This window comes from Euleptes europaea, chromosome 21 (assembly GCF_029931775.1).
Source record: "Euleptes europaea isolate rEulEur1 chromosome 21, rEulEur1.hap1, whole genome shotgun sequence".
NCBI classification, from domain to species: Eukaryota; Metazoa; Chordata; class Lepidosauria; order Squamata; family Sphaerodactylidae; genus Euleptes; species Euleptes europaea.
In genome coordinates, this window is record NC_079332.1 from 2510019 (window position 1) to 2536966 (window position 26948).

At 47.7% G+C, this 26948-nt stretch overlaps 1 protein-coding gene across 1 annotated transcript; it reads left to right on the forward strand.

The window, feature by feature from the left end:
• Positions 1-412: 412 nt before the first annotated feature.
• On the forward strand, positions 413-26948 carry MARF1 (meiosis regulator and mRNA stability factor 1). The gene is made up of 26 exons (XM_056866246.1): positions 413-593; positions 2043-2699; positions 4137-4311; positions 5148-5374; positions 5764-5881; positions 6798-6970; positions 8520-8954; positions 9526-9701; positions 9809-9967; positions 11572-11761; positions 12275-12453; positions 13648-13728; positions 14133-14369; positions 14497-14616; positions 15379-15554; positions 16474-16694; positions 17251-17393; positions 18168-18301; positions 20314-20516; positions 20758-20985; positions 21822-22052; positions 22967-23176; positions 23974-24034; positions 24158-24292; positions 25398-25568; positions 26694-26948. Exons 1-26 carry the CDS (start codon positions 417-419, stop codon positions 26927-26929), a joined length of 5253 nt encoding a protein of 1750 aa, XP_056722224.1. The 5' UTR covers positions 413-416; the 3' UTR covers positions 26930-26948.

Below are 26948 nucleotides of genomic sequence, written 5' to 3' on the forward strand. Positions count from 1 at the left end.
GACCAACATTCGCCCGTGTACAGCATCATAAATTGAGAGATGTAGTCATGCTTTTAAAAAATTTTTTACCGGCCTCCTGTTTTACAAACATTTGTATCTATTATTCATTACATTAGTCTGAGTGATATGAAACCACTCGAGCAAATGCTCCTTGGCTGTGTGGCTGAGCGACATTCCCGTTGACTGCTTTAGTTGCTGTTTCCCACCTCTGCATTGAACTAAAAGTTAGACTTTGTCCAGGTTATCTTGACAAACTGAATAAAAGATTGCACAAGCCTAGAGGCTTCCCAGTATGTTGGACTCCCTCCAAGGCTCTGCGTGTGCAGCTGGAGGTAAAATGCATTTTACTTGGCTTTAATATGTGTCACAAAATCTCTGCATTTTTCCACAGGTAGGAAGAATGAGAGGAAGGAAGTATGCAAGAATGCCGAACGTCAAAGGGCTGTATAATGGAAAGAAACACAACGGAGGACGTCTGTGCTAGATCGCTTGGCTGGCTTCAGCGGCAAGATAAGGATGCCAAACCATGGCTCTGGAAATTCTCTAATTGCTTTTCAGCTGCGGAACAGAATTTATCTTTCAGTGCGAAGATGGTAGGAATTGTATATCAATTTGCAAAATGTGGAACCTTGTCATAGACCTGTGGGCTGTTTTGGGGAAAAGCTTTTCTCCCCCACTTTCGCAATTGTTCATAACAGTATTACAATGCATGGCAATCCCATGTCATTTTATGTTAGCCAAGCTATTACTTGACCATTGAGTGGACATGTCCATGGAGGACAGGGCTATCCATGGCTACTAGTCAAAACAAATACTAGTCATGATGCACACCTATTCTCTACAGGATCAGAGGAGCATGCTGAATATATTAGGTGCTGTGGAACACAGGCAGGAGAATGCTGCTGCAGTTGTCTTGCTTGTGGGCTTCCTAGAGGCACCTGGTTGGCCATGGTGTGAGCAGACTGCTGGACTTGATGGGCCTGGGTCTGATCCAGCATGGCTTTTCCTTTGTTCTGATCTGTGCTCAACTGTCGACGTGGTCTCTGCTGCCATAGACGCGCTCTTATTCTAACTTCATAAATTTACTTCCTGTTCCATCCACTTTAGAGAGGCTTTCAAAGGAATGCAGAGTTTGCAACTGAATAGGCTGCATCCTGCTACATAGATTTGCAGAACTGTCTGTTTAGGGTAAGCGTGGCCCCAAGCCACGGATGTAGATATCCGCAGATGGGGCCACACTTTTCGCTGTTAGATATATAGACATGTATGGGCATCTGGTTCTCAATGTGGAAGAGAAGGTTGGAGACACAGACGCAGCAATGTGAGGCTGAAATTAAATTAGGTCTTGAAGAGGCCCAGGAGTTAGAATCTGGGAGTGTTCCCAACACCACCATCACTCCAGTCTTCCTGTCCAATCACCATTCCACTCCTCTTTCTGCACATTCCTTGCTTTAGAGCCAGCGTGGTGTAGTGGTTAAGAACGGTGGACTCTAATCTGGAGAACCGGGTTTGATTCCCCGCTCCTCCACATGAAGCCAGCTGGGGGCCCTTGGGCTACTCACAGTTCTCTCTGAACTCTCTCAGCCTCACCTACCTCACAAGGTGTCGGTTGTGGGGAGGGGAAGGTGATTTTAAGCTGCTTAAAAGTAGAGAAGAAGCAGTGTAAAAAACCAACTCTTCTAGAAGAGAAAAAAACTAGTTGAAACCAGTTGAGAAAGTGGTATAAATTATGTAAACTCCTTCAAGGTAGAGGAACTCCTTCAAGGTAGAGAAAAAGCGGGGTATAAAAACCAACTCTTCTTGAAACCAGAGTCAAGAAACCGGCATAAATTATGTAAAAATACATGAAGGGATCAACAGGATGGCCAGATTGGTCTCTCTTGGGGGGGGGGGGGGCAGCAGGGAACCTTGATGCTGCAATCCTGTTTTATCTAATCTTGTGAATTAATGTTCCACCGGGTTATCGTTTTGCCTGTCAGCGACGACGGCCTCCTTTCTGCTGTGGCACTGAGCCTTGTCTGTAACGGCTTTTTACCCCTCAGAACGAGCCCACAGAGAACAGGAAGGGCCCCGTGGAGCTGAAGGATGCCCCGTCTCCTCGCCGTGCCGGCCCCCAACAGCTAGCAGCCATCCCCCTCCCGGACGTCCGCTCTCTTCAGCAAAAGCAAATGCAGCTTTTCCCCGGTTCCAAAGTAAGCTGTTGCGCTCGGGGCTCGGAAGCTGCTCCTCAGCTCCACGGTGGCGGCGGCGCTTTGGTTCACCCTGGTGCGGCGTTGGGCTTGCACGGCGCGGGAACGGTCACTTGTCAAGTCGGGCCGGGGTTCGCTTACCCGCCTGCGCCCTCGCTGAAGAACGTCCCCGTTAGGAGTGGCGTGGCAGGCTTTGCGAGTGACCTGCCCGGAGCGTGCCTGGAAAACAACCTCTCTTCCTGTCCCCACTTCCCGTGCTGCGGGAAACTCCACTTTCAGTCCTGTCAAGGCAGTGCGCATAAACTGCTTCAGCATCCCGCCCATCCGAGCTGCGCGCCTTCGAGTTACTTTTCTTGTTCTGAGTTCACAAGCGGGGCTACAGGGCTTCTGGAAGGACACATCGCACAATCGGAGCATGCGTCTTGCGTTTGCACCAGCTCACTGCACCTGAAAGTGGCACCATCGGTGTGTTTAAAGGGCTCTCACTACTGCAGTGAGTGTTTAAGCAAGGTTTGTACTCTCTTATACTGTGTACTGTAAGGGTTCTGTTAAATCATAGAAGGATAGAGTTGGAAGGCTCCACCAGGGTCATCTAGTCATCATCACAATGCAGGAAATTAACAACTAACTCCCCCCACACACACCCATTGACCCCTTCTCCATGCCCAGAAGATGGCCAAGATGCCTTTCATCATCTGCCTAAGGTCATAGAATCAGCATTTCTGACAGATGGCCATCCAGCCTCTGCTTAAAAACCTCCAGGGAAGGAGAGCTCACCACCTCCCGAGGAAGCCTGTTCCACTGAGGAGCTGCTCTAATTGTTCGAAAATTCTTCCTAATGTCTAGACAGAAACTCTTTTGATTTAATTGCAACGCGTTGGTTCTCGTCCAACCTTCTGGGGCAGCAGAAAACAACTCGGCACCATCCTCTATATGACAAGGAAGAAAAATATATATGGGGATTTCTTCTACATTTATTTTGAGACTCCATGGGCCAGAGTTAGTTTAGGGTCTGTTTTGAATTCAGGGTGAGCACTGGTTTGTTTAAGAGAGCCTGTGTGGTGGGGTGGTTAAGAGCGACGGACTCTAATCTGGGGAACTGGTTTCGATTCCCCACTCCCCCACGTGAAGCCTGCTGGGGGACCAACCTTGGGCCAGTCACAGTTCTCTCTGAACTCTCTCAGCTCCTTCGGAGGCAGGCAATGGCAAACCACCTCCGATCATCTCTTGCCTTGAAAACCCTACGGGGTCACCATCAGACAGTAGTTTCCGCCACCACTTGTTTGTTCAAACCAGTGAATCAAAGGCAGAATCAAACCGGCTTACAATCACCTGCCCTTCCCCTCCCTACAACAGACACCCTGTGAGGTAGGTGGGGCTGAGAGAGCTGCGACTAGCCCAGGGTCACCCAGCTGGCTTTATATGTAGGAGTGGGGAAACAAACCCAGTTCACCAGATCAGACTCCACCGCTCCAAACCACCGCTCTTAACCATTGCAGCACGCTGGCTCTCCCACTCCACCATGCTCAGGTGTAGCAAAATAATCAGGATTAATCTGATAATTATCAGGCAGTGTGTGTGTGTGTATAAATAAATAAATTATGGGATTTAAGAGTTTTATATAACCATGTGTTTCAAGTGAGGCATTTTTGTTGTCCTAGCTGATATAGAAGGCAGTTAATATACGGCACCTTTCGGAAGGCTTGATGTACTGTATGTATGGTTTGTGTAAGCATGTTGCGTTTGGTTTGATTTTGTAACTTTTGTTAATAAATAAAAAATATTATTTAAAAAAAACAGAAGAGCTTGGTTTAAATAACACACGCTGTAGCATCGCCCATGTCTTCATCTGTGTGGAACGTACAGTATTTGGTTCCCGAGCTTCACTACCTCTGTTGGTATGGTTAATAGCGTACGCTGAATGGTGCTGAATCTTTTTCCCAATAGCCATCCAGAGAGAGCGTGACGGACGCAGCTAAAATCTGGCCCAATATCCCGCCTCCAAGCACGCCCACGGCACCTGTGTCCGTCCCGCTGTGTAACGGCTGTGGAACCAAAGGGACAAGGAAAGAGAAGAGCTTCCTGCTGGCGAGCAGCTTCGGACAGCTGCCACAGAAATATGGTACGTGGCAATGCTTTGTTTCTGCCTGAAGATATTTTTGTCTGTGGCTTTTTCCAAGATAACGTCAAAACTGGGAGTTGTTTTGGCTTTGTTGTGTATGCTCCTTGGTAGACCTGGATTTACCGCCACGCGGTATCCAAGCTTGGCCTAAGTTGAAAACGGGGACCATAGATGAGGTTGGGGTGGTTCTTAATATGAAAAAGCTCTCCTCGGGTATGGTTAAATGATACCGTGTATTATGTGTCAAATATAGCGTTCTGATTTTTGTTTCACATGACGACCTTGTGAAAATATAGTAGGTAGGTACAGATTTATTGTATATAGCCAAAGGCCATTACAACCAAGTAGACACAATTAAATCAGACCCAACAAGAAAACAGTTAAAATCAAGTACAAAAATAAATTTAAATCAAATACAAGTGTTGTCCGGTTTAACCGCAATGCTGGCTCGAATTTTCCTGGCCGCTAGGGCAAAAAGAGACATATTGTAAGTAACAGCGCAATCGGTATCGGACAGGAGAAAAGAAAGCTTCCCCTGGTCACTAAAACAGCTAACCTTGGATAAAAAGGAGGCAAGAAATTTAGATCTGGGTTCATGGTACAAAGAACAATACAACACGTAATGGGGGAGGTCCTCGAGTCCTGAGGATCTGCAAACACATAAGTGAGATGTCATTGGGATTTGGACGTAGCGTCTGGCTAACATGGCTGTTGGCATGGTCTGAAACCTTATTGACGTAACAGCGGCTCTGAGCTTGAATGCAGAAATATTGGGTGAAAATATAGTAGAATTTCTCAACAGCAGTACTTGCTTTTCCCCATCCGCCCAACTGTAGGCTCTCCAGAAGTTGCCCTGACTAGCCAAGTGCTAGAGAACCTGCCTCCGATTGGAGTTTTCTGGGACATTGAAAACTGCTCCGTTCCGTCGGGCCGCTCAGCTGTGACCGTCGTGCAGCGGATTCGGGAGAAGTTTTTCAAAGGCCACCGGGAGGCGGAATTCATTTGCGTGTGTGACATCTGCAAGGAGAACAAAGAAGTGATTGAGGAGCTGAACAATTGCCAGGTGATGTACTCTGGTGCTTCAGGATCTTCTGGGGCAGGCTGTGTTGAAGCGGAGAAATGTTGGCTGCCGAGAAATACTTGTGTTCAGCGAAGCATGTCGTCTGCTGCTGATGGAGGTTGTCAAAACTAGGACCAAAGTTTAAACCGGATGAACAGATGGATGGATAGATTATTTACGGCCCTTAGCCAGATAAAACAAGAAACGTGGACTGTATTTAAACTGGAAATGAATGGGCAGAGAATTTTGTTCACTGCTAATGTTGTGTTTCTGGGTATATGCCAATAAAGGTGGATTGGATTGGATGTAATGTTATCCCGGCGGGGCCCTTGTTGCCAGCTTACCAGTTGCTCGCCAGGTCCCCTTTGTGTAACGTCCTTCCGCTTCTTTAGGTGACCGTGGCGCACATCAATGCCACCGCGAAGAACGCAGCTGACGACAAACTCAGGCAGAGCCTTAGAAGATTTGCCGATACCCACGCCGCGCCCGCCACCGTGGTCCTCGTGTCCAGTACGTCTAAGCAGTATCATTTTCTTAAGGTCTTGTGGCTTGTTTGGTGAGCTCCTGCTCCGGTTTTAAGAATGAGACTTGGCTCATTAGGGTGCAGAGTTTTGCGTAGGAGTGCTATACTGAGGGTGGGCTGTAGCTTACATTAAGGGTGGTTAAGGCGGGTGGGCCCTGACCTGGATGGCCCAGGCTAGCCTGATCTCGTCAGATCTCAGAAGCTAAGCAGGGTCAGCCCTGGTTAGTATTTGGATGGGAGACCACCAAGGAATACCAGGTTGCTGTGCAGAGGAAGGCACTGGCAAACCACCTCTGTTGGTCTCTTGCCGTGGAAACCCCAAAAAAGGTCGCCATAAGTTGGCTGCGACTTGACGGCACTTTACACACACACAAGGCTGGTGGGGAGGAGAACACCTTAAGATGTTTTGGATGAGTGTAGCAAACTTTTCAAATCACGTTTTATAAACTGTCAAACAGGTGTGGCGTAGTGGTTCATTATTATTATTATGGGAATTGAACCCGGTTCTCCTGACTAAAGTCTTACCCACTACACCATGCTGGCTCTCTAGGTTTATGGACATACTGAGAGCCAGCATGGTGTAGTGGTTAAGAGCGGTGGTTTGGAGCGGTGGAGTCTGATCTGGGGAACCTGGTTTGATTCCCCCACTCCTCCACATGAAGCCAGCTGGGTGAACTTGGGCTGGTCACAGCTCTCTCAGCCCCACCTCCCTCACAGGATGTCAGTTGTGGGGAGGGGAAGGGAAGGAGATTGTAAGCTGGTTTGATTCTGCCTTAAGTGGTAGAGAAAGTCGGCACGTAAAAACCAATTCTTCTTCTTTATAATTAAATGCTCCCTAAAGTTACTGTGCAGTCTCAAAAGGAAACTCCCAGTGACAACGGGAACGTGTGTTTTGCTTTCCAGCCGATGTGAACTTTGCACTGGAACTGAGCGACCTGAGACACCGTCATGGTTTCCACATCATCCTGGTGCATAAAAACCAGGCTTCTGAAGCACTCCTGCATCACGCCCACGAGCTGGTCAGATTTGAAGAATTTATTTCAGATTTGCCTCCACGATTACCATTCAGAAAACCAGTAAGCGGGTTTCCCCCCCCCCCTCTGCAACTGTTAGTTGAATAGATTGGAGCGCCGATTTCCATCTGGGCACCTAGTCAGCATAGCACATTTCATAAAGACTGGGTAACTTACTGGGTCTGCTATAGAAATCTTGAAACAGTTGTTAACACCTGATTGAACAGCCAGGGATTTGTTCTCCTTGTCCCCTTTTTTTTGTAACGAGTACCCAGGGACTTCTTCACAACCAGCATCCTCCAGATCGGTTGAGTTCAGAAGTACTTTATGTCATCACGCCCGGATTTTACTTGGGTGCTTTGGGAAAGACAGTAAGCAAAATTAATTGCTGGAGGTAGTGAAATTTAAACATATCGTGCATCTCCAGAGGGCAGAAACTCACGGACACTGCTGCTAAAAGCCTCAGTCAAAATTCTGGTCATAGGGATTAATTTTGCAAAACACAAGGGTAGACGCTGTTGCAGCTTAAACTGAAGAGACCCAGAAGGTCGGACCAGAACCAGCGGGTTAAGATTAAATCAGAAGAGTTTCCATCTAGACATTAGGAAGAACTTCCTGACAGGTAGAGCGGTTCCTCAGTGGAACAGGCTTCCTCGGGAGGTGGTGGGCTCTCCTTCCCTAGAGGTTTTTAAGCCGAGACTAGATGGCCATCTGTCATCAATGCTGATTCTATGACCTTAGGCAGATCATGAGAGGGAGGGCATCTTGGCCATCTTCTGGGCAGTGGGCGGGGGGGGGGGAGGTAGTTGTGAATTTCCTGCATTGTGCAGGGGGTTGGACTAGGTGACCCTGGTGGTCCCTTCCAACTCTATGATTCTATTACCTTTATTGGAAGGATTTCTTTTTTTTTTTTAAGTTTTATTAATTTTTATAAAGGGTACAGAAGGGGGGGGAAAGGGAACGGGGAAGCAAAAAGATATATCCGTCTGCAAACAGTACAAAACAACAACAACATTAACATCACAACAAATCTTGTATATGAATCAAGCACATTACAAGTTAACACTTTATACTTATATTTAGAAAATGCATATCCTAAATATTTATGACTAAATATATAGTTTTCTACTCCCCAGTAAGAAATTCGGCTCATAGAAATATAGCATTTAGTTCTTGATATTACCTAACCTTCAACCTCTGTATATTTATAAAACAGTTCCCATTTATCGTTAAATTGATCAACAGTCTCCTCATCCGTTATATTCATCATATGGGTCGTCTTGGCTATGGTCGCATATTCCATCATCTTATCTCCAGGCTTCTGTATAGGAAGGATTTCTAGATTTTATTTTCTTCAGCCGTTGGTGTATTTTTACAAGCACTGCACCCTTGTGGAAAATACGTCGTTGTGACTGTGTCCCGGCTTCCAGGGCAGGCTGGTCGAATGGGGGACTATTAATGTTTTAATGATTCAGTTGGTTTTATGTCGTTGTTTTTTATGCCGTTGCTACCTGACTTGGAACCTGGGTTGCTTGGGAGCAAGGCCAGCACGCAGATATTTTAAGTCCGCATTCCGAAGCCCAATTAAAAAACCCTTCTGTCCCCGTACTAGGCATGCCATACTCTATTGTATGTTTACAACCTGCCTACAAACCGGGACACCAAAAGCGTCTGTTACCGGCTGCGCCGTTTGTCGGACAACTGTGGGGGCAAAGTGTTGACCATTTCGGGCAGCAGCGCCATCCTCCGCTTCTTGAACCAGGACAGTGCCGAGCGCGCTCAGAAGCGGATGGAGAACGAAGATGTCTTCGGCAACCGGATCGTCGTGTCGTTCACCCCCCAGAGCAGAGAGCTCATGGAAGCCAAGAACGCGGGCTCGGTCGGAGCTGAGAAAGTGAAGTCTCCCAAAAAAGTGAACAAGAATTCTAAGCTGTGCCTCCCAAGCAGAGAGTCGAGCGACCAGTCTTCCAACTCTAAAACCCTTTCAGGGAAAGGCCTTCAAACTCACGGGTCCGCTGCGAAAAACACAAATGTCAAGAGCCTACAGGTAACTGGTACCCTTAAAACGTGTGTGTGTGTAAAGTGCCGTCACGTCCCAGCCGACTTATGGCGACCCCTTTTTTGGGGGGGGGTTCATGGCAAGAGACTAACAGAGGTGGTGTGCCAGTGCCTTCCTCTGCTCAGCAACCCTGGTATTCCTTGGTGGTCTCCCATCCAAATACTAACCAGGGCTGACCCTGCTTAGCTTCTGAGATCTGACGAGATCAGGCTAGCCCGGTCCATCCTGGTCTCCAGGGGAACTGATCTCTTATCGGCTGGAAATCAGTTGTAATAGCGGGAGATCTCCAGCTACTACCTGGAGGTTGGCAACCCTATGTGCGTGTGCATGCAGGGGAGGAGAAGAGGTGGATTTTGTCCTTTTCTCATCCGGAGCCAAGGTGTGCGTGTGCCTTGGGGATGCACCCTGCTCTCGTGTCCCCCTCTTTCCTCCTGGCACCCATCACACCGTGGGCCTGATTTCACCATAGTAGAAGTGGGCAGGGGTCATATGCAGTTACTTTGCTCCAAAAGAGTACAGATTGCTTTCTGACATGTATTTTCCCCCCTCTTCCTTCAAGGAGCTGTGTCGTATCAAGTCAGTGCTCAGCCCTAAGACTGTGAGAAGTACCGAAAGCCACCAAGATCAGCCAAGAGAGAGCTTGGCTTCACTCAGTAACTCTAACCTGGCAAATTCTGCACCTTCGGCTCTGGCAAGGGCCGCAACGGGAGAACTGGTTTATAAAAACATTCAAAAGTGCGTCAAGAGCGGGACTGGGTTCTGTTAAGATCAGGAATGAGTTTTGTCAGGACTCAAATAAGGACTCTGAACTAACATTTCCGTCCTTCTCCCTTTCAATACAGAAAGGATGCGTTTGCAGCCAGAAGCGTCAGCAACTCTCCCGTAGAGAGAAAAGAGAAGGACGGTGTGTTCCAAGTCAGCTATCCGTCTGCTTTCAGCATGCTGTCGGCATCCAGGCAGCTCAGTCCTTTACTGATCTCTCAGAGTTGCTGGTCGTCGCGGTGAGTGTTTTACCGTTAAAGCTCTGTACGTGCCCCGCAAATATTGCTGGGAGGTTCTGAATATTCCAGGAAAGCGCTTTCTTGCGTAGGGAGTCTTGGATAGAGCAAGAAATACTTGGACATTGGCCTGTGCACCCAGGACAATCACTATTCACTCTTTTGCTGTTCGAGCTGGTGCAAGGATAGTGTAAATGTCGGGTGAGTGAAACGGAACACCTGTTAGATTTGTATCTGAGCCACGGCTCAGTGGTAGAGCCTGTGCTTGGCATGCAGAAGGTCCTAGGTTCAATCCCCGGCATCTCCAGTTAAAGGGACTAGGCAAGTAGGTGATGTGAAAGACCTCTGCCCGTGGCCCTGGAGAGCCATAGGGAGAAGATGTAGCTCAGTGTTAGAGCATCTGCTTGGCATGCAGAAGGTCCCAGGTTCAATCCCCGGCATCTCCAGTTAAAGGGACTAGGCAAGTAGGTGATGTGAAAGACCTCTGCCTGGGGCCCTGGAGAGCCATAGGGAGAAGCTGTGGCTCAGTGGTAGAGCATCTGCTTGGCATGCAAAAGGGTCCCAGGTTCAATCCCCAGCATCTTCAGTTAAAGGGACTAGTCAAGTAGGTGATGTGAAAGACCTCTGTCTGGGGCCCTGGAGAGCCGCTGTTGGTCTGAGCAGACAATACTGACTTTGATGTACCAAGGGTCTGATTCAGTAGAAGGCAGCTTCAGGTGTTGATGTGACAATATACTTCTCTTCGGTAAGCCGAACGCTTGTAGGTATTGTGTTTTCTGTGTTGCTTGGACAGGGTCTGACCACATGAAACAGGACGGGGAAACGGAAGGCAGGAGTCCTTTGAGATAGACACTCACCTGGAACTTCTGCACCGCAAGCTTCAAGGAATCATGCAGAGGGGATCAATTTAGAAAGACCTCCAAGATCCATGATTCTCTCTTGAGGATGGGACTGGTTAATCTCCAAAGTGCATTTACCCCCCACGCGCCTTTCAATGGTCCTGGGGCACATTTAATTCTGAGGTTGCCTTGAAGACAGTTATGTGTCTTGAACACATGAAGCTGCCTCATACTGAACTAGACCCTCGGTTTATCAATGTCAGTATTGTCTACTCAGACTGGCAGCAGCTCTCCAGGATCTCAGGCAGAGGGTCCTTCCCATCACCTACCTGCCTAGTCCCTTTTACTGGAGATGCCAGGGATTGAACCTGGGACCTTCTGCATGCCAAGCAGATGCTCTACAAACTGAGCCACGGCCCCTCTCCATTAGAGCGGTGGACTCTGATCTGGAGAACCGGGTTTGATTCTCCACTCCTCCACATGAGCAGCAGAGGCTAATCTGGTGAGCCGGGTTGGTTTCCCCACTCCTCCACATGAAGCCAGGAGGGTGACCTAGGGCTAGTCACAGCTCTCTTAGAGCTCTTTCAGCTCCACCTACCTCACAGGGTGTCTGTTGTGGGGAGAGGAAGGGAAGGCGATTGTAAGCCGGTTTGAGAAAGTCGGCATATAAAAACCAACTCTTCTTCTTATGTACAGAACTAGTAAAGTCCAGTGAAACAGATCTGTGGAACAAATTATTATAGATTATTCTCCCCTCTATTTCATTAGGAGTGTGTCTCCAAACCTCTCAAACAGATCTTCGCCGCTTACTTTCAATATCATAAGCCACTCTAGTAGTACGGAAGGCCCTGATCCTTTTGCAAATGGAACAGACATTCAGGTCAGCAACTTGGACTACAGGCTGTCCAGGAAAGAGCTGCAACAAATTCTGCAAGAAGCCTTCTCTAGGCATGGCAAGGTAAATAAAGAAAAAGATGTAATGTCTGTTTCTCCTTTTGTCATTGCATGTCTTGATTGTTTAACTTGCTTAGCTAGGCGGTTGCTGGGTAATACAGTTCAGCTGCTGAATCTGGTAAATTATATGTAGTCCTTCCTCATTGAGCGGTGTATTGAAATAAACATACTCCTTAAGTCAGGCTCAGAGCTGTCCTTCTGCCACAGGGTTTTAAGCATTGTGTGCGCTGCGTTCTCAAAATTATGTTAAAAAGCAGTAAATGCCGCTCTGACTATGAGCCACAACGTTTGCTGGCGGGGGTTTGTTTCGTAATATTGAAAGAGATTGGAAGAGAAGAGGTGGCAAAAGGAACACGTCAGACTAGGCAGAGGTCCTTTAAGCCTTGCTGCTTATAATAACTTGGTGAATACGCAGACAAGGATGGATATCTGGTGTTGCATGTCTTGAGACATGAAGAATGTTTAGCTCCGACTTCCTTAGAAGATTTCACCTTGTCCCCTGCCCTATCTCTTCCAGGTAAAAACCATAGAGCTCAGTCCGCACACTGATTATCAGCTGAAGGCCGTGGTGCAAATGGAGAATCTCCAAGAAGCCATCAGGGCCGTCAACCATCTCCACAGGTGCAAAATCGGCAGCAAAAGGATCCAGGTCTCGCTAGCCACCGGAACGACCAGTAAATCCCTGTCCTTGGTCAGGTAAATGTTTTTAAAAGCAGCTGAAGTGGATTTCCTGTGCTGACCTGAGCAACTGTTAGGCTTAAAGCAGGGGTGTCAAAGACAAGGCCCGCGGGCCGGATTCAGCCCCTTGACAGCTCTTATCCAGCCCACAAGGTGGCAACCCCCCCCCCCCCACACACCCACACTTGATCTAGCATGGCGAGGCATGGCCCGGCCCAACCAAGTGGCATTTGTGCCATATCCAGCCCTCATAACGATTGAGTTCGACACCCCTGGCTTAAAGTCAGCTATGCAAGCAAATGCTTGGGAGAACGGGTGTGTTTAACATGGACAGAACAGGGCCTTTTACTAACCTGATAATAGAAAGAGTTGCTGAAAGCGAGATGACTGAGGAAGGCCAGTTCCCTTTGTATATAGTAACCAGATAAGAAATTTTTGGTTCAGCCGGAATTGAGTCCTTATTTGTCTTGGTCTCTGGCCTGCTGATTGGAATGGGCCCCCGGGACTGGGGTATCCCAGCAATTGGGGGGGTGTACAGTGATGTAAGAGCCCCGTGGCGCAGAGGGGTAAGCTGCAGTCTGCAGTCCAATCTCCTCACGACCTGAGTTCGATCCCGACGGAAGCTGGTTTCGGGTAGCCGGCTCAAGGTTGACTCAGCCTTCCATCCTTCTGAGGTCGGTAAAAGAGTACCCAGCTTGCTGGGGGTAAAGGGAAGACGGCTGGGGAAGGTGATAGCAAACCACCCCATAAACATAGTCTGCCTAGTAAACATGGGGATATGACGTCACCCCATGGGTGAGGAATGACCTGGTGCTTGCAGAGGAGGACTACCTTTACCTTTACAGTGATGGAGGAGTAGAATGCAGAGAAGGTGGCTGAGATGCAGTCATGCTCCGCTCTCTTCTAACCTCTGTCCCATCTCTTGGAACAATGGTGCGCAGGCCCGGTGCGTTCCCTTCTCTTCCATCTTGATGTTGTGCAATGTTGCGTAACGCTAGGTCAGTGAAGAACAAAAACCGGTACACTTCAAGAGCTTATCAGGAAGAGTAATTACGACCAGGCTTAAGCGACCGAGACCTGGCTGAGCGAGGGGGGACGTGGTTTTCCCTCACACGATTTAACACCCACCAGTCAGTCCCGAGCAGAGAAAAATAGGCTCAAAAGTTAGAAATCGCTTGCCTGTCGTAACGTTACAATGCTTCTGTTTTGCAGTTCAGAAGCAATATCCATTCTTCAAGATGCTCCAGCTTCTTGTCTGCCTCTCTTCAAATTTACAGCGATTTATGAAAAAAAGTAAGTTTCTGAAATTACTCTCCAGGTTAGTAGTTTGCTAAAAATCGTATGCAATAAGTTTTTTTTTTTTAATGACCGTTCATTTCAGGGGTGGGACAAGCTCTTGCCTTTGTCGCCCCCCTCAAGACACACATACTTTCTTTCCCCCCACCTAATCCCCTTTACTAGTGGGAACAACAAATGGCAAAAGGATTGCCACCTGTACGGTTCCCTACAGCTTTTAGACTTGTGCGCCACCATGTTAGGTTTTTAGAATTTTATTGATGGTTTTGTTATGGATTTTATTGTATGTTTGTGTTGTAGTTTTAAAATGATGTTACCCGCCCTGAGCCAGCTTGCTGGGGAGGGCAGGTTATAAGTATAATAAATAAATAAAATTTATCTTAAATCTTCTGTCTTTTAAGGTTTGGACACAAGTTAAATGTATCAGATTTGTATAAATTAACAGACGTGGTAGGGATCCGCGATCAAGGCAACGGGCGACTCGTGTGCCTTCTGCCCAGTAGTCAAGCCAGGCAGAGTCCTCTGGGATCTTCACAGTCCCACGACGGCTCCTCTGCTAATTGCAGCCCTATAATATTCGAAGAGCTGGAATACCACGAACCCGTTTGCAAACAGCACTGCGTAAACAAAGACTTCAGGTGAGCTGCGTCTCGTATTGTCGAGGGCGTGTGGCATTTTAAAAAAAATGTTGCGGTCTGCCCCGAGTCTAGTCGAGCGAGGTGGACTAGAAGAACGATCTCTCTTTTTCTCTCTCTCTTGGTGCAGCGAACACGAGTTTGATCCAGACTCCTACAAAGTTCCTTTCGTGATTCTGTCCCTGAAGACTTTTGCGCCTCAAGTCCATAGTTTGCTGCAGTCCCATGAGGGGACGGTGCCTTTACTGAGGTAAAGTAGTGGTCTTGCTGTAGTTGTGAGCCCCCCTCGAGCAGTTCTCTGGAGAGGAGGCAGATTCGTTTTCTAAATCAATAGTAAAGGCGGTAAGGCAGACCTTGACAAATATTCTCGGCACACAGTACTCCGGGTGCGGCCTGACCAATGCTGTCTACAGCGGGACTGATAATCTTGCGATTTGGTTGTAATGCCTCTGCCGATACGCCCCAAGACCGCATTAGCCTATTCTATCCCAGCATTCAGAATACATACCATGGGGCGCCACAAAGCAGGGCTTAGTTGTTTAATTACCAGTAAATTAACAAGGTTCCTCACAGTTCTACCTACATGTTCCCCGCTGGTGCAAGCCTTTTTTAAATTTCACCAGCATCGACTCAGGTTGCTACTTGTCAATATCTGTCTTCCCTCTGCATCTGATGTGCAGCTCTCATTAGAAAGGCTGACTAGCTATGCTGAAGAATCGGAACAAAGACATTCTCCAGTCAAACTTTTCCTGGCTGGCTATTTAAATGCCAGAATAGGCAAAAGACGATTCTGCTCTCGGAGAAGCCACCGATTTGACCTTATTCTCGCCAAATAACTCCCGTTTTTGACTAGACCCTCTAAAGACCAACGTGTCAACAAAGCTGGACTCCCAAGTTGCCGGCCTATACATACCTTCACCTGTATTACTGCAGGATTTGTCAAAAATGATAAATAATGTATGAGATAGTTTAGCATCGGTGCGCCATTTTTCAGGATTCACTGTTCTTCCAGCTTCCCCGACTGCTATGCTTCAGAGTTCAGCAACCTCGAAATGGTCCCGGAAGGCCAGGGAGGGGTCCCTCTGGAGCACCTCATCACCTGCATTCCTGGCGTCAACATCGCCACCGCCCAGAACGGGATTAAAGTTGTGAAGTGGATACACAACAAGCCCCCGCCACCAACGACAGGTACTCATTTCGCTGCTGCCGTTGCCTTCTTTCCAGTTGTCAGTGGTTTGTGTCTGGTGTTAGCCATGTGTGTGGTATCTTCCTCCTTCGTGGGCGATGGATGGAATGCCGTGGAATAGGGCCAGAGGCTGATGAGGTTGAAGTAGTAGGCACTCTGGGTAGTAGTGACCATGTAATCTTGGAATTTACAATCTCTACCACTGAACCACAGCCCCAATTGTAAGATCAGAGCCAGTGTGGTGTAGTGGTTAAGAGCAGTGGTTTGGAGCGGTGGAGTCTTATCTGGAGAACCGAGGTTGATTCCCCACTCCTCCACATGAGCGGCAGAGGCTAATCTGGTGAACTGGATTTGTTTCCCCACTCCTACGCATGAAACCCAAGTTCGATCCCGACGGAAGTCGATTTCAGGTAGCTGGCTCAAGGTTGACTCAGCCTTCCATCCTTCCAAGGTTGGTAAAATGAGTACCCAGCTTGCTGGGGGTAAAGGGAAGACGACTGGGGCAGGCACTGGCAAACCACCCCATAAACAAAGTCTGCCTAGGAATTGTCGGGATGTGACGTCAACCCATGGGTCAGGAATGACCCGGTACTTGCACAGGGGACCTTTACCTTAACCTTTTACACACTAAGCCAACTGGTTACCTTGGGCTAGTCACAGCTCTCTCAGCCCCACCTACCTCACAGGGTGTCTGTTGTGGGGAGGGGAAGGGAAGGTGATTGTAAGCCAGTTTGATTCTTAAGTGGTAGAGAAAGTCGGCATTTAAAAACCAAGTATTATTAGCCCTTTTAAGGTGCTTTTTTACTTTTCAGTCTGCAATAGTTTGTTCCGTTGCCTTTGCCTTGTTGCTTGTGATGTCGCATTAGTGTCCTCACCTAAACAACAGTACCGTTTGTATGCATTCCCCCCCTTCTCTTTTAGATCCCTGGCTGCTGCGTTCCAAGAGCCCCGTGGGCAACGCCCAGCTCGTCCAGTTCAGCAGAGAAGTGATCGACCTGCTGAAAAACCAGCCGTCGTGCATCCTGCCCATCAGCAAATTCATCCCCATGTACCATCACCATTTTGCCAAGCAGTGCCGTGTGTCTGACTATGGGTATTCCAAGCTGCTGGAACTGCTGGAAGCGGTGCCTCACGTTCTGCAAGTGAGTTTGGTCTTGCGTTTTCATCGCTGTGACAGCTGTGCTCCCCCCACCGGCGAATGCTAAGCAAACAGAATGGTATAATTTTGAATGCTCGTAATATTGGCGTCTGAATAGATCAGATGCGATCTGCTGGGCGGCGGTATGAGATGGTGTGGAACCTTTATAATTTTCTAGATAAGGTATCTTCACAACTCGAAGCAGCAAATAACTTATTCTTACTCTACAAACTTTTTAAATAGATGGCTGCCTTTTCTAGAATATGTGGGAAAGGGGGCATCACGAAGTGAACGATGCCCGCGAAACTATCGTACGATTTGCGTTTATTAAGTTCTGCTGAGTGAATACAAAAATGGTATGATTTCTGTAAAAAGTACTTAGGGATAATATTGGAACATATATTGGAACCGAGTATTGAAACATTATCTCGACTGAACGATGTTTAACCTAACTTGTTGTATTTTTATTTTGTTGTTCTTGTTATTATAAAATAAAGAGTTAAAAAAAAAGACAAAGGCTTTTGCGCAGAAGGGTTCATTATGTTTTATTTTGCATGCAGATTCTCGGGATGGGAACCAAGCGCCTGCTTACTCTGACACACAGGGCCCAAGTGAAGCGGTTTACCCAAGACTTGCTGAAACTTCTCAAGAGCCAAGCCAGTAAACAAGTGGTCGTGAGAGAGTTTCTCCAGGCTTATCACTGGTCAGTGAACGCGCACTTTGTTTTTAAAATTACTTTAATACTAATTTGTTTAACTGTTTTATAAAAGGCACTAAAAGTGTCACAATATGTGGACACGGATAAAATAACAATTCAGTGACACTGCTGCAGCTTGTGTTTGGGGGCTTCCTGGAGGCACCTGATTGAGAAGACAACTGCTCTTTTATCATGCCTGGATCAACTTTGGTTTAGAGTCCTTTCCCCAAGAAAGCATTGTAATCCCACCCTGCGCTCTCGTGAGCAGTTCTGGGGGCCGGTTTTAACGAAGAAGCAGGACGGGGTTTGAATAGTAGCCATTTAACACCAAGTGTCTCTTTTTTTCTGGGTGGTGTCGATTCAAACATGTGTCCTTATTCCATTTGTTTGAGAGCCACTGTGGAGCAGCGGTTAAGAGCTGCAGACTGTAACCTGGAGAACCGGGTTTGACTCCCCGCTCCTCCACATGAAGCCTGCTGGGTGACCTTGGGCCGGTCACAGTTCTCTCTGAACTCTCTCAGCCCACATGGAGGCAGGCAATGGCCAACCACCTCCGAACGTCTCTTGCCTTGAAAACCCTACAGGGTCGCCATAAGTCAGCTGCGACTTGACGGCGCTTTCCACCACATTACATTGTTTATATCTTTGTGCTCTTGGTGGGGGAGCCTCATGGGGACCTTGACATCATGCCATTTGTTTCCGTTCAATTAGCCGGATTAACTATCTGAACACCCAGCACGTTGCTTTCAAACTCTTCCCCCCCCCTCCCGAAACAACTAGGTGTTTCTCAAAAGACTGGGATGTTACTGAATACGGAGTATGCGAGTTGGTTGATCTGCTGTCTGAAATTCCGGATAAAACCATCTGCCTGTATCAACAGGATAATGAAATGGTAATCTGCATCCCCAAAAGAGGTGAGTTATGTCCTTATTTGAAGATCTTAAACATCTTTTTTTTTAATAAGCCATGTAACAATGGGTACTCCTGAATGCCAGTTATGTTAAAGGACACATTCTGAGTTGATTGAGGTTTTGCGTTAGGAGATGTTGGACTTGCGCCTGCTTCGCATCCTTGCTGTTTGTAAAATCCACAGCGTGGTGTAGTGGCTAAGAGAGGTGGTTAGGAGTGGTGGACTTTAATCTGGAGAGCCAGGTTTGATACCCTGCTCCTCCACATGAGTGGCAGACTCTAATCTGGTGAACCGGGTTTCCCCACTCCTCCACACGAAGCCAGCTGGGTGACCTTGGGCTAGTCACAGCTCTCTTGGGGCTCTCTCAGCCCCACCTACCTCACAGGGTGTCTGTTGTGGGGAGGGGAAGGTGATCGTAAGCCGGTTTGATTCTTCCTTAAGTGGTAGAGAAAGTCGGCGTATAAAAACCAACTCTTTTTCTCCTTTTCCTCCTCCTCCTCCTCCATCTCATATTAAAAGACAACTAGTATGTGGATATATGAAGCCACCTTATACTGTGTTGGACCACGGGTTCCTCTAGTTCAGCACTGTCTACTGCCAGCAGCAGGGGTATTTATTCCTTTGCTTAACAAATGATTAAATATTGGAATTTCACCACCAGTGGCAGTAATGATGGCCAGGAGCACAGCTAGCATTAAAGGGGGGTTAGGTAGATTCGTAGAGGAGAGGCCCGTCCATGGCTACTAGCCAAGGTGAGTCAAGGAAATTTCCATGTTCGGAGGGAGTAAATGCGCTTAGGAGGCAACGTCAGAGAAGGCCTTTGCTTGTGTTCCCTGGTTGGCCACTGTGAAACAGGATGCTGGGCTAGATGGACCTCTGGTCTGACCAGCGGGGCTGTTTTTATGTTCTTATTCCCCCAGCACTTGCTACCTAGTCTTTGGTTGGGGATGCTAAGGATAGAAGTTGTGACCTTCTGCACATGAATCATGTACTTAGGCTGTGGCCTCCTTGATAGACAAGGTAAAGCTGCCTTTTACTGATTCAGGCCAACCGCCTTTCCGGGCAGCCGCCAAATACTTTTAAAAAGTGGGCAAGGCTAGCTGAGGACTGGCTGTGCAAATTAAAAGGCGCCCTATTCAGCGTTTCAGGCAGCCATTTTACAACTGCGCCCACCACCCTGCGTCACAGCTCCAGAGATGCCAGCAGGTGCCAAAAGGTTGGGGAATCTTGGTATAGTGTGTACCATGAACACTGCTGCTATCATACTGCCCTTGTACAAATCTATGGTGAGGCCACACTTGGAATACTGTGTACAGTTCTGGTCACCACACCTAAAAAAGGATATTACAGAGCTTGAGAAGGTGCAGAAAAGAGCAACCAAAATAATTAGGGGACTAGAGCAGCTGCCATATGAGGAGCGGTTAAAACACTTAGGGCTGTTTAGCTTGGAAAGAAGGCGGCTGAGGGGAGATATGAGAGAGGTCTATAAAATTATGCATGGTTTGGAGAGAGTGGGCAGGGAGAAGCTTTTCTCCCTCTCCCGTAATACTAGAACGCGGGGGTCATCTGCTGAAGCTGGAGGGTGAGAGATTCAAAACAGATAAAAGGAAGTATTTCTTCACACAACGCTTAGTTAAATTGTGGAACTCCCTGCCCCAAAATGTGGTGATGGCTGCCAACTTGGAAGGCTTTAAGAGGGGAGTGGACATGTTCATGGAGGAAAGGGGTATTCATGGCTACTAGTTAAAATGGATACTAGTCATGATGCATACCTATTCTCTCCAGGATCAGAGGAGCATGCCTATTCTATGAGGTGCTGTGGGACACAGGCAGGATGGTGCTGCTGCAGTCGTCTTGTTTGTGGCTTCCTAGAGGCACCTGGTTGGCCACTGTGTGGACAGACTGCTGGACTTGATGGGCCTGGGTCTGATCCAGCAGGGCTTTTCTTATGTTCTTATGCAATAAAGCTGGATCTCACAAATGACTGTTTTATATTTGTATTTCTCCCACACGTAGAACGCACCAAGGAGGAAATCGAGAGGACAAAGCAGTTCTCGAAGGAGGTGGTCGACCTGCTGCGCCATCAGCCCTATTTCCGCATGCCTTTTGATAAATTCATACCCTCGTACCACCATCACTTTGGCCGCCAGTGCAAACTTGCCTATTATGGGTTCACCAAGTTACTCGAACTCTTTGAAGCCATACCGGATGTCTTGCAGGTGAGTTGTAGGTATTTCTGGGTTAGGCATGAAATCCCCTTACTCGAAGAGCCAGAATACCCCGAAGCCCTTAACATTCCAGGTTAACACTTAATCTGTTCTTTTTTAAACCCTTGTGTCCCGAAACTTCATTGAACTGGCAAGGGGAAACTGGCATATGTTGCTCGCACTCATTGGCGTTTGAGCGTTGCCTTTCTCCAGTCTTTCCCTCTCCCTAACTGAGCTCAGTTCCACCCCTCAGGTGTTAGAGTGTGGAGAAGAGAAAATCCTCACGCTGACGGAAGTCGAACAGGTCAAAGCCTTGGCCGCCCAGTTTGTTAAATTGCTCCGCTCTCAGAAAGACAAATGCCTCATGATGGCTGATGTCCTCGCAGAGTACGCGAAAACCTTTGGTTACTCCTTGCGCCTCCAAGACTACAACGTCGGCTCTGTTCCAGCTCTAATGCAGAAACTTTGCCATATTGTCAAGGTAAGCCTTTTTTTTAGGATGATATAAAATTTGCTGCTTGGTTTGCTTGCGGGGCGGTCTTTGTTGTGCCTGTTAATAGAATAACGCACAGGTTTGACAGGCCTGATTTCGAGAGCTCTCTGCTTAAAGAGCCCTGCTTCTCAGGGAAACAGAGCCTCTCATCATGAAGCAAGTGTTATTCATGGCTACTAGTCAGGATGCACACCTATTCTCTCCAGGATCGGAGGAGCATGCTGAATATATTGGGTGCTTTGGAACACAGGCAGGACAATGCTGCTGCGGTCGTCTTGTTTGGGGGCTTCCTAGAGGCACCTGGTTGGCCACTGGGTGAACAGACTGCTGGACTTGATGGGCCTTGGTCTGATCCAGTAGGGCTTCTATTATGTTCTTATGAACTTTAAGATAAAAACCCTACCACTTTCGTAGACGCAGGCCGGTCCGAGCATCATTGAATTGCCTCATTGGAAACGTTAAACTCTTCTTACTGCTTCAGTTTCATATATTGTGCTCTTCAAGCAGTAGGTATCCCAGTAATCATATAAACGTACAAGCTGGTGGAATAGTATTGCAGCAAGCATTCAATATAGGGAGGGGTGGATAACCAATATATTTATGGGCTTCGTAGAAAACTCGCATTTCTGTTCAGAAGTGGTGTAGTGATGGTAGCTAATACAGATGCTGTATTCGATAAGAGCCTCTTTCCTGACCTTTGGCCCTCTTCCTTGCCTCCCTCCCCTCTCCAAACCGGGCCGAACCTTTCTAAACCCGATCCCTGCCGGTCTGTCCTCCGGTCCTTTGGCTCGTTCAGATTCATTTCAGTTCAGAATTTTCTTCAGGTGGTTGATGTGGAGTCCGGTAAACAGGTCCAGCTGATCAATAAAAAGTCTCTCCGGACCTTGACCGCTCAGCTTCTGGTGCTGCTGATGACTTTGGACGAAGCCCCTTTCATCTCTGTGGATCAGCTGAAGGGACGCTACGAAACCACCCAGAACACCACCCTCAATCCCTGCGAATATGGCTTCATGACCTTTACTGAACTTCTGATGAGCATGCCTTACTTCGTCGAGGTAAGGGGTGTGTGTCAGTAGTTGAGCGCCTGCTTGGCATGCAGAAGGTCCCAGGTTCAATCCCCGGCATCTCCAGTTCAAGGGACTAGGCAAGGAGGTGATGTGAAAGACCTCTGCCTGAGACCCTAGAGAGCCGCTGCCGGTCTGAGTAGACAATACTGACTTTGATGGACCGAGGCTCTGATTCCCCTTCAGACATAGTAGGATGTACAATTAATGTTGATGAAAGGATGGGAAAAAACAGCACCTTAGGGGCTTTCATGTTGCTGTGGTCTCTTGTTAGGATGACCAAGGAAGGACACTGCAATCTCTAGGCAACACAAGAAAAAAAAAAAAAAAAAACCTGACAACTGCAAGAGCCGGTGTGGTGTGGTGGTTAAGTGGGGTGGTTTGGAGCGGTGGACTCTGATTTGGAGAACCGGGTTCGATTCCCCACCTCCACATGAGTGGCAGAGGCTAATCTGGTGAACTGCGTGGGTTTCCCCACCCCTCCGCATGAAGCCAGCTGGGTGACCTTGGGCTAGTTACAGCTCTCTTAGAGCTCTTTCAGCCCCACCTACCTCACAGGGTGTCTGTTGCGGGGAGGGGAAGGGAAAGGTGATTGTAAGCTGGTTTGATTCTTCCTTAAGTGGTAGAGAAAGTCTGCATATAAAAACCAGCTCTTCTTCTTCTTTGTTGTAAGGACAGGGGATAGGAACTGAATAGCGGATGCCTGGGCAGGAACAGGAAACCTGGCAAGATGGAATTGGGCTAGTTATATCGGTACTGGAAGAGGGAGGTCAGTTTTGATGGAAACTGTTGCTGTCCTCGACCTGATCGGCATTTTTTCCCTTGCGCATTGATAGATACTGTGCGTCTGTACGCAAATCAATATTGAGCGTAGAAGATGATTCAGGCATGCCTTTCCTTCGCAGGTCTTTACCGACGATGAGGCGGAGTACGTCATGCTTACAGACCTGTATGTGTTTGCCAAGAAAGTCAGGTCCCTGCTCCACACTTACCATTACCAGCAGATCTTCTTTCACGAATTCTCGACGGCATACACAAAATACACAGGAGAGGTGCTGCATCCGAAAGTCTACGGCTACAACAACCTTGAAGAACTCTTGGGGGCAATCCCACCGGTTTGTAGTTTGTGGGTTGTTGTTGTTTAAATTACTGAACGGGCAGGTCTGCTCAAATTCAGTTTTCGTAGGCTTTTTTTAGCTGTAGATACGTTGGGGTCCCTGAGCAGCTTGCTGAGGAGGAGGCTGGTACTTGGGAGAGCAGGGCTGCCAGAATGAGCACCGCAGATCTCTTCCATTCAAAGGGAAAAAGAAGCTTGATGACATTCTGTTTTTATCTAGTAAATTCTGTCTCCTATCTTGCAAGGAGCTCAAGCTGGTGTGCATGGTTCTCCCTTCCCCTTTTTACCAGAAGGTAAGGGAGAGCCAGCATGATGTAGTGGTTAAGAGCAGTGGACTCTGATCTGGAGAACCGGGTTCGATTCCCCTCTCCTCCACAGGAAGCCTGCTGGGTGACCTTGGGCCAGACCCAGCTGTCTTAGAGCTCTCTCAGCCCCACCTACTCCACAAGGTGTCTGTTGTGGGGAGGGGAAGGTGATTGTAAGCCGGTTTGAGTCTCCCTTAAGTGGTAGAGGAAGTTGGCATATAAAAACCAACTCCTCTTCTTTTCAGGAGGGAAGAAATTTCATTTCGTTCTAACGGAAAATGAATAAGGGAATCTGTCCCGTATAGCATAGGTGAAATGTGTTTAAACTCGGGGTGGGGGGTAAAGGGATCCAATCTGACGTGGGATTTAATATCTTTAAGAAGGGAGGCCCAAGAAGCCACACGAGAACGGAGAAATTTAAAACGGAGGGAATTGCACTGGGGGGATCAACCGTCTGGGTTTTCACTCAAGACTTTTTGTCACTGTTCAGGTAGTCTGGATAAAAGGTCACGGACACAAGAGGATCGTTGTCCTTAAGAACGATATGAAAAGTAAGTAACTCCCCAATTGTTGGGGTTTTTTTTGTTTGAGCGGGCCTTCTTCAAGAGTAGCTTTTTTGTATTTAAGCTTGCTTGTGCGAGCGCAACCTTGCCGACCGGTGTGCCTCCCTGTAGCTCGTTTCAGCTCGCCCAGTCTTCCCCTCGCTGATGAAAATCCCGGAAACCCGTTGGCTGACCATGACGGACAAGTCGCCGATGTGCCGAGTTCGAGCAGACCTTTGGAATTAAACGTAGACGCGCCAAATACCGGTAATGTGAACAATTTGCTGGCAGGAGCGACCTTGGGCTCTTGTCTCTAGAACCTTCAGCTAGCCGGGAGTGCCAATGATCTCTCGTGAGAGTATCGGTTGGCGTATAGTACCCGCTGTGCCATCTGTGCGTAAAGCTGTCTGCCTGCTTCTTTCGAGAAGCCAGTTCTGTGTCGCAGTTGGCATCTTATTGCAGTATTTATAGTCTGCCTTTCAAACAGAGTTTTCCAAGGAAGAACAAATAAAACTGGAACAACAAAAAAAGGGAGGGGGGACAAATTAAACTCAACCAAAATGCTGAATCCAAACCGAAGAGGTTGAGCTAGAAAATGCTAAAATTACAAATGTATAAATTTTAATAAGGTTCACGTTAAAGTTAAAAACATAAGACCTATAACATAGATTAAACTAGATTACAGTTCTATGTCTGACCACTGAGGAAGGCCTTTTTTTAGGCTGAAATGCGTTTGGTCCTTACTGGGTCCTACTTTGGTCACTAAGAGTTTACATCGCATGTGTTTTGAGTTTGCATGTATTTATTGACTGTGAAAGACTTCCCTATGTTATAGGTCCTACATTTTTAACTTTAATGATGCACCTTATTACAATTTATATATTTGTAATTTTAGCATTTTCTAGAACAAATAAAATCGCACAATACAGTAGTCGAATGCATTGTAGCGCAAGAAAAACAACAGCAGATCAAGTAAAACCAAATGAGGTTGTAAATGCCCTTTGCAGTGCAGGAGGATTTACCTGGTATTTTAAAGGCCAGTAAGGAAAGGGGGCAGAGTAAACTTCCCTGGAGAGGGAGTTGTGTAACTTTGGGGCCGCTGCTGAGGAGACCCTGCCCATGTTGCCGGTATCCCTCTGATGGGGGGAACATAGAGCAGGCCTTTGAGGAAAATTGGAGGTTGGAATAGGTTTGTATGCAGTGGGATATGCTTTTTTTTAAAAAAGGTCTGATGGTTTCTTAACCAAGTTCGTACTGTCCGGCTGCATCCACGGATTGGATAGGAGTGGTTAAATCATAGTAGCTACCTGCAAAATCCTCTTCAGAGACGTGTGCTTATTTTAAACCAGCACCTCCTTGTTTTTCCCTGCAGTTTCGAGTCATGCTGAGCAAGAGCTGCTTTGCCTCACAAACACGTCTCCCGTCGATCTGTTGTGCGAGCCGGTCCCCTCCTGCCTCCCCTCCCCGCAGCTGAGGCCCGATCCTGTCGTTCTCGAATCAGTAGACCTCATTCAGTTTGAAGAACACCCGTCAAGCATGTCCGGTAAGGATCAGCACCACCACCCCCAGAAGGATGCCTCTCTCAAACTGTGTCGGCAGGGTTCGTTTGGACGTCAGTCCGTCCTTAATTTCCCGTCTCCCTCATTCTGACATCTCCAGATTTTAAGCGCTCATTGAGTGCAAAATACGTGGTCACCCCCGCAGCCTATTTATTCATTTATTTTTTCATATTTGGGGTCCGCCCTCCCCAGCAAGTCCTTGCTAGAGTTTTAACAGTGCCAGAAGAGCTTTTACCCTTTCCGTTTTTCCCCCAGCCCTTCCGTAAAGCATTCTAGGGGCATGTGCAGGTGCCTCTGATCACGATATCCTGTTCTTCTCGTCAGTAGTTCGCTCATGTACATAATGAGTAGTGTACTGAGCTATTAGTTCATCCTTCTCAGAAGCTGTTGTTTTGGCATCACTGCACTGGAGGAGATAAGTCTCCAAATAGCCAGCGAGGCGTAGTGGCTAAGAGCGGCGGACTCTGATCTGGAGGACCGGGTTGGTTTCCCCACTCCTCCACATGAAGCCTGCTGGGTGACCTTGGGCTAGTCACAGCTCTCTTAGAGCTCTCTCATCCCCACCTACCTCGCAAGGCGTCTGCTGTGGGGAGAGGAAGGGAAGGAGATTGCAAGCCGGTACTTGAAGGACTGTCATATAAAGGAGGGTGCCAAGTTGTTTTCTGTTGCCCCAGAAGGTCGGGCCAGAACCAACGGGTTGCAATTAAATCAAAAGAGTTTCCCTCTAGACATGAGGAAGAACTTTCTGACAGTTAGAGCTGTTCCTCGGTAGAACAGGCTTCCTCGGGAGGTGGTGAGCTCTCCTTCCCTGGAGGTTTCTAAGCAGAGGCTAGATGGCCATCTGTCAGCAATGCTGATTCTATGACCTTAAGCAGATGATGAGAGAGAGGGCACCTTGGCCATCTTCTGGGCATGGAGTAGGGGTCACTGGGTGTGTGTGTGGGCGGTAGTTGTGAGTTTCCTGCATTGTGCAGGGGGTTGGACTAGATGACCTTGGGGGTCCCTTCCAACTATGATTCTCCTTAAAAGGTAGAGAAAATTGGCATATAAAAACCAACTCCTCTTCTTCTGTTTTGAACTCAACTACTGCTCTCTTTTTTTCCTTTTAGAGATGACGGTTTTAGCAGAAGATACAGAGAAGGAGGTCGGTCCTTTGGAGGTTGACGGAGAAGTAAGCCATGTCCCCTCAGCGCCTGGTGCTGCAGAAAGCCCATTTGTACCGCTTTGCCCACTGGCTGAATCCCAATCAAGCAAAGAAGCCATGGACAGCCCAGCCAAGAAACAGCATAAAAACAGAGTAAAGTTAGCTGCAAATTTCTCACTTGCCCCTATAACCAAGCTTTAAATCTGTTGTGTTCTGAAAG

Bases quoted from the DNA above. Each gene is read 5' to 3' on its own strand.
- MARF1 (XM_056866246.1), top strand. From the start codon at position 417: ATGCAAGAATGCCGAACGTCAAAGGGCTGTATAATGGAAAGAAACACA. The intron at 18,302-20,313 runs GTGAGTTATGTC...TCCCACACGTAG, and splicing joins AATCTGCATCCCCAAAAGAG to AACGCACCAAGGAGGAAATC. The intron at 20,986-21,821 runs GTAAGCCTTTTT...AATTTTCTTCAG, and splicing joins AACTTTGCCATATTGTCAAG to GTGGTTGATGTGGAGTCCGG.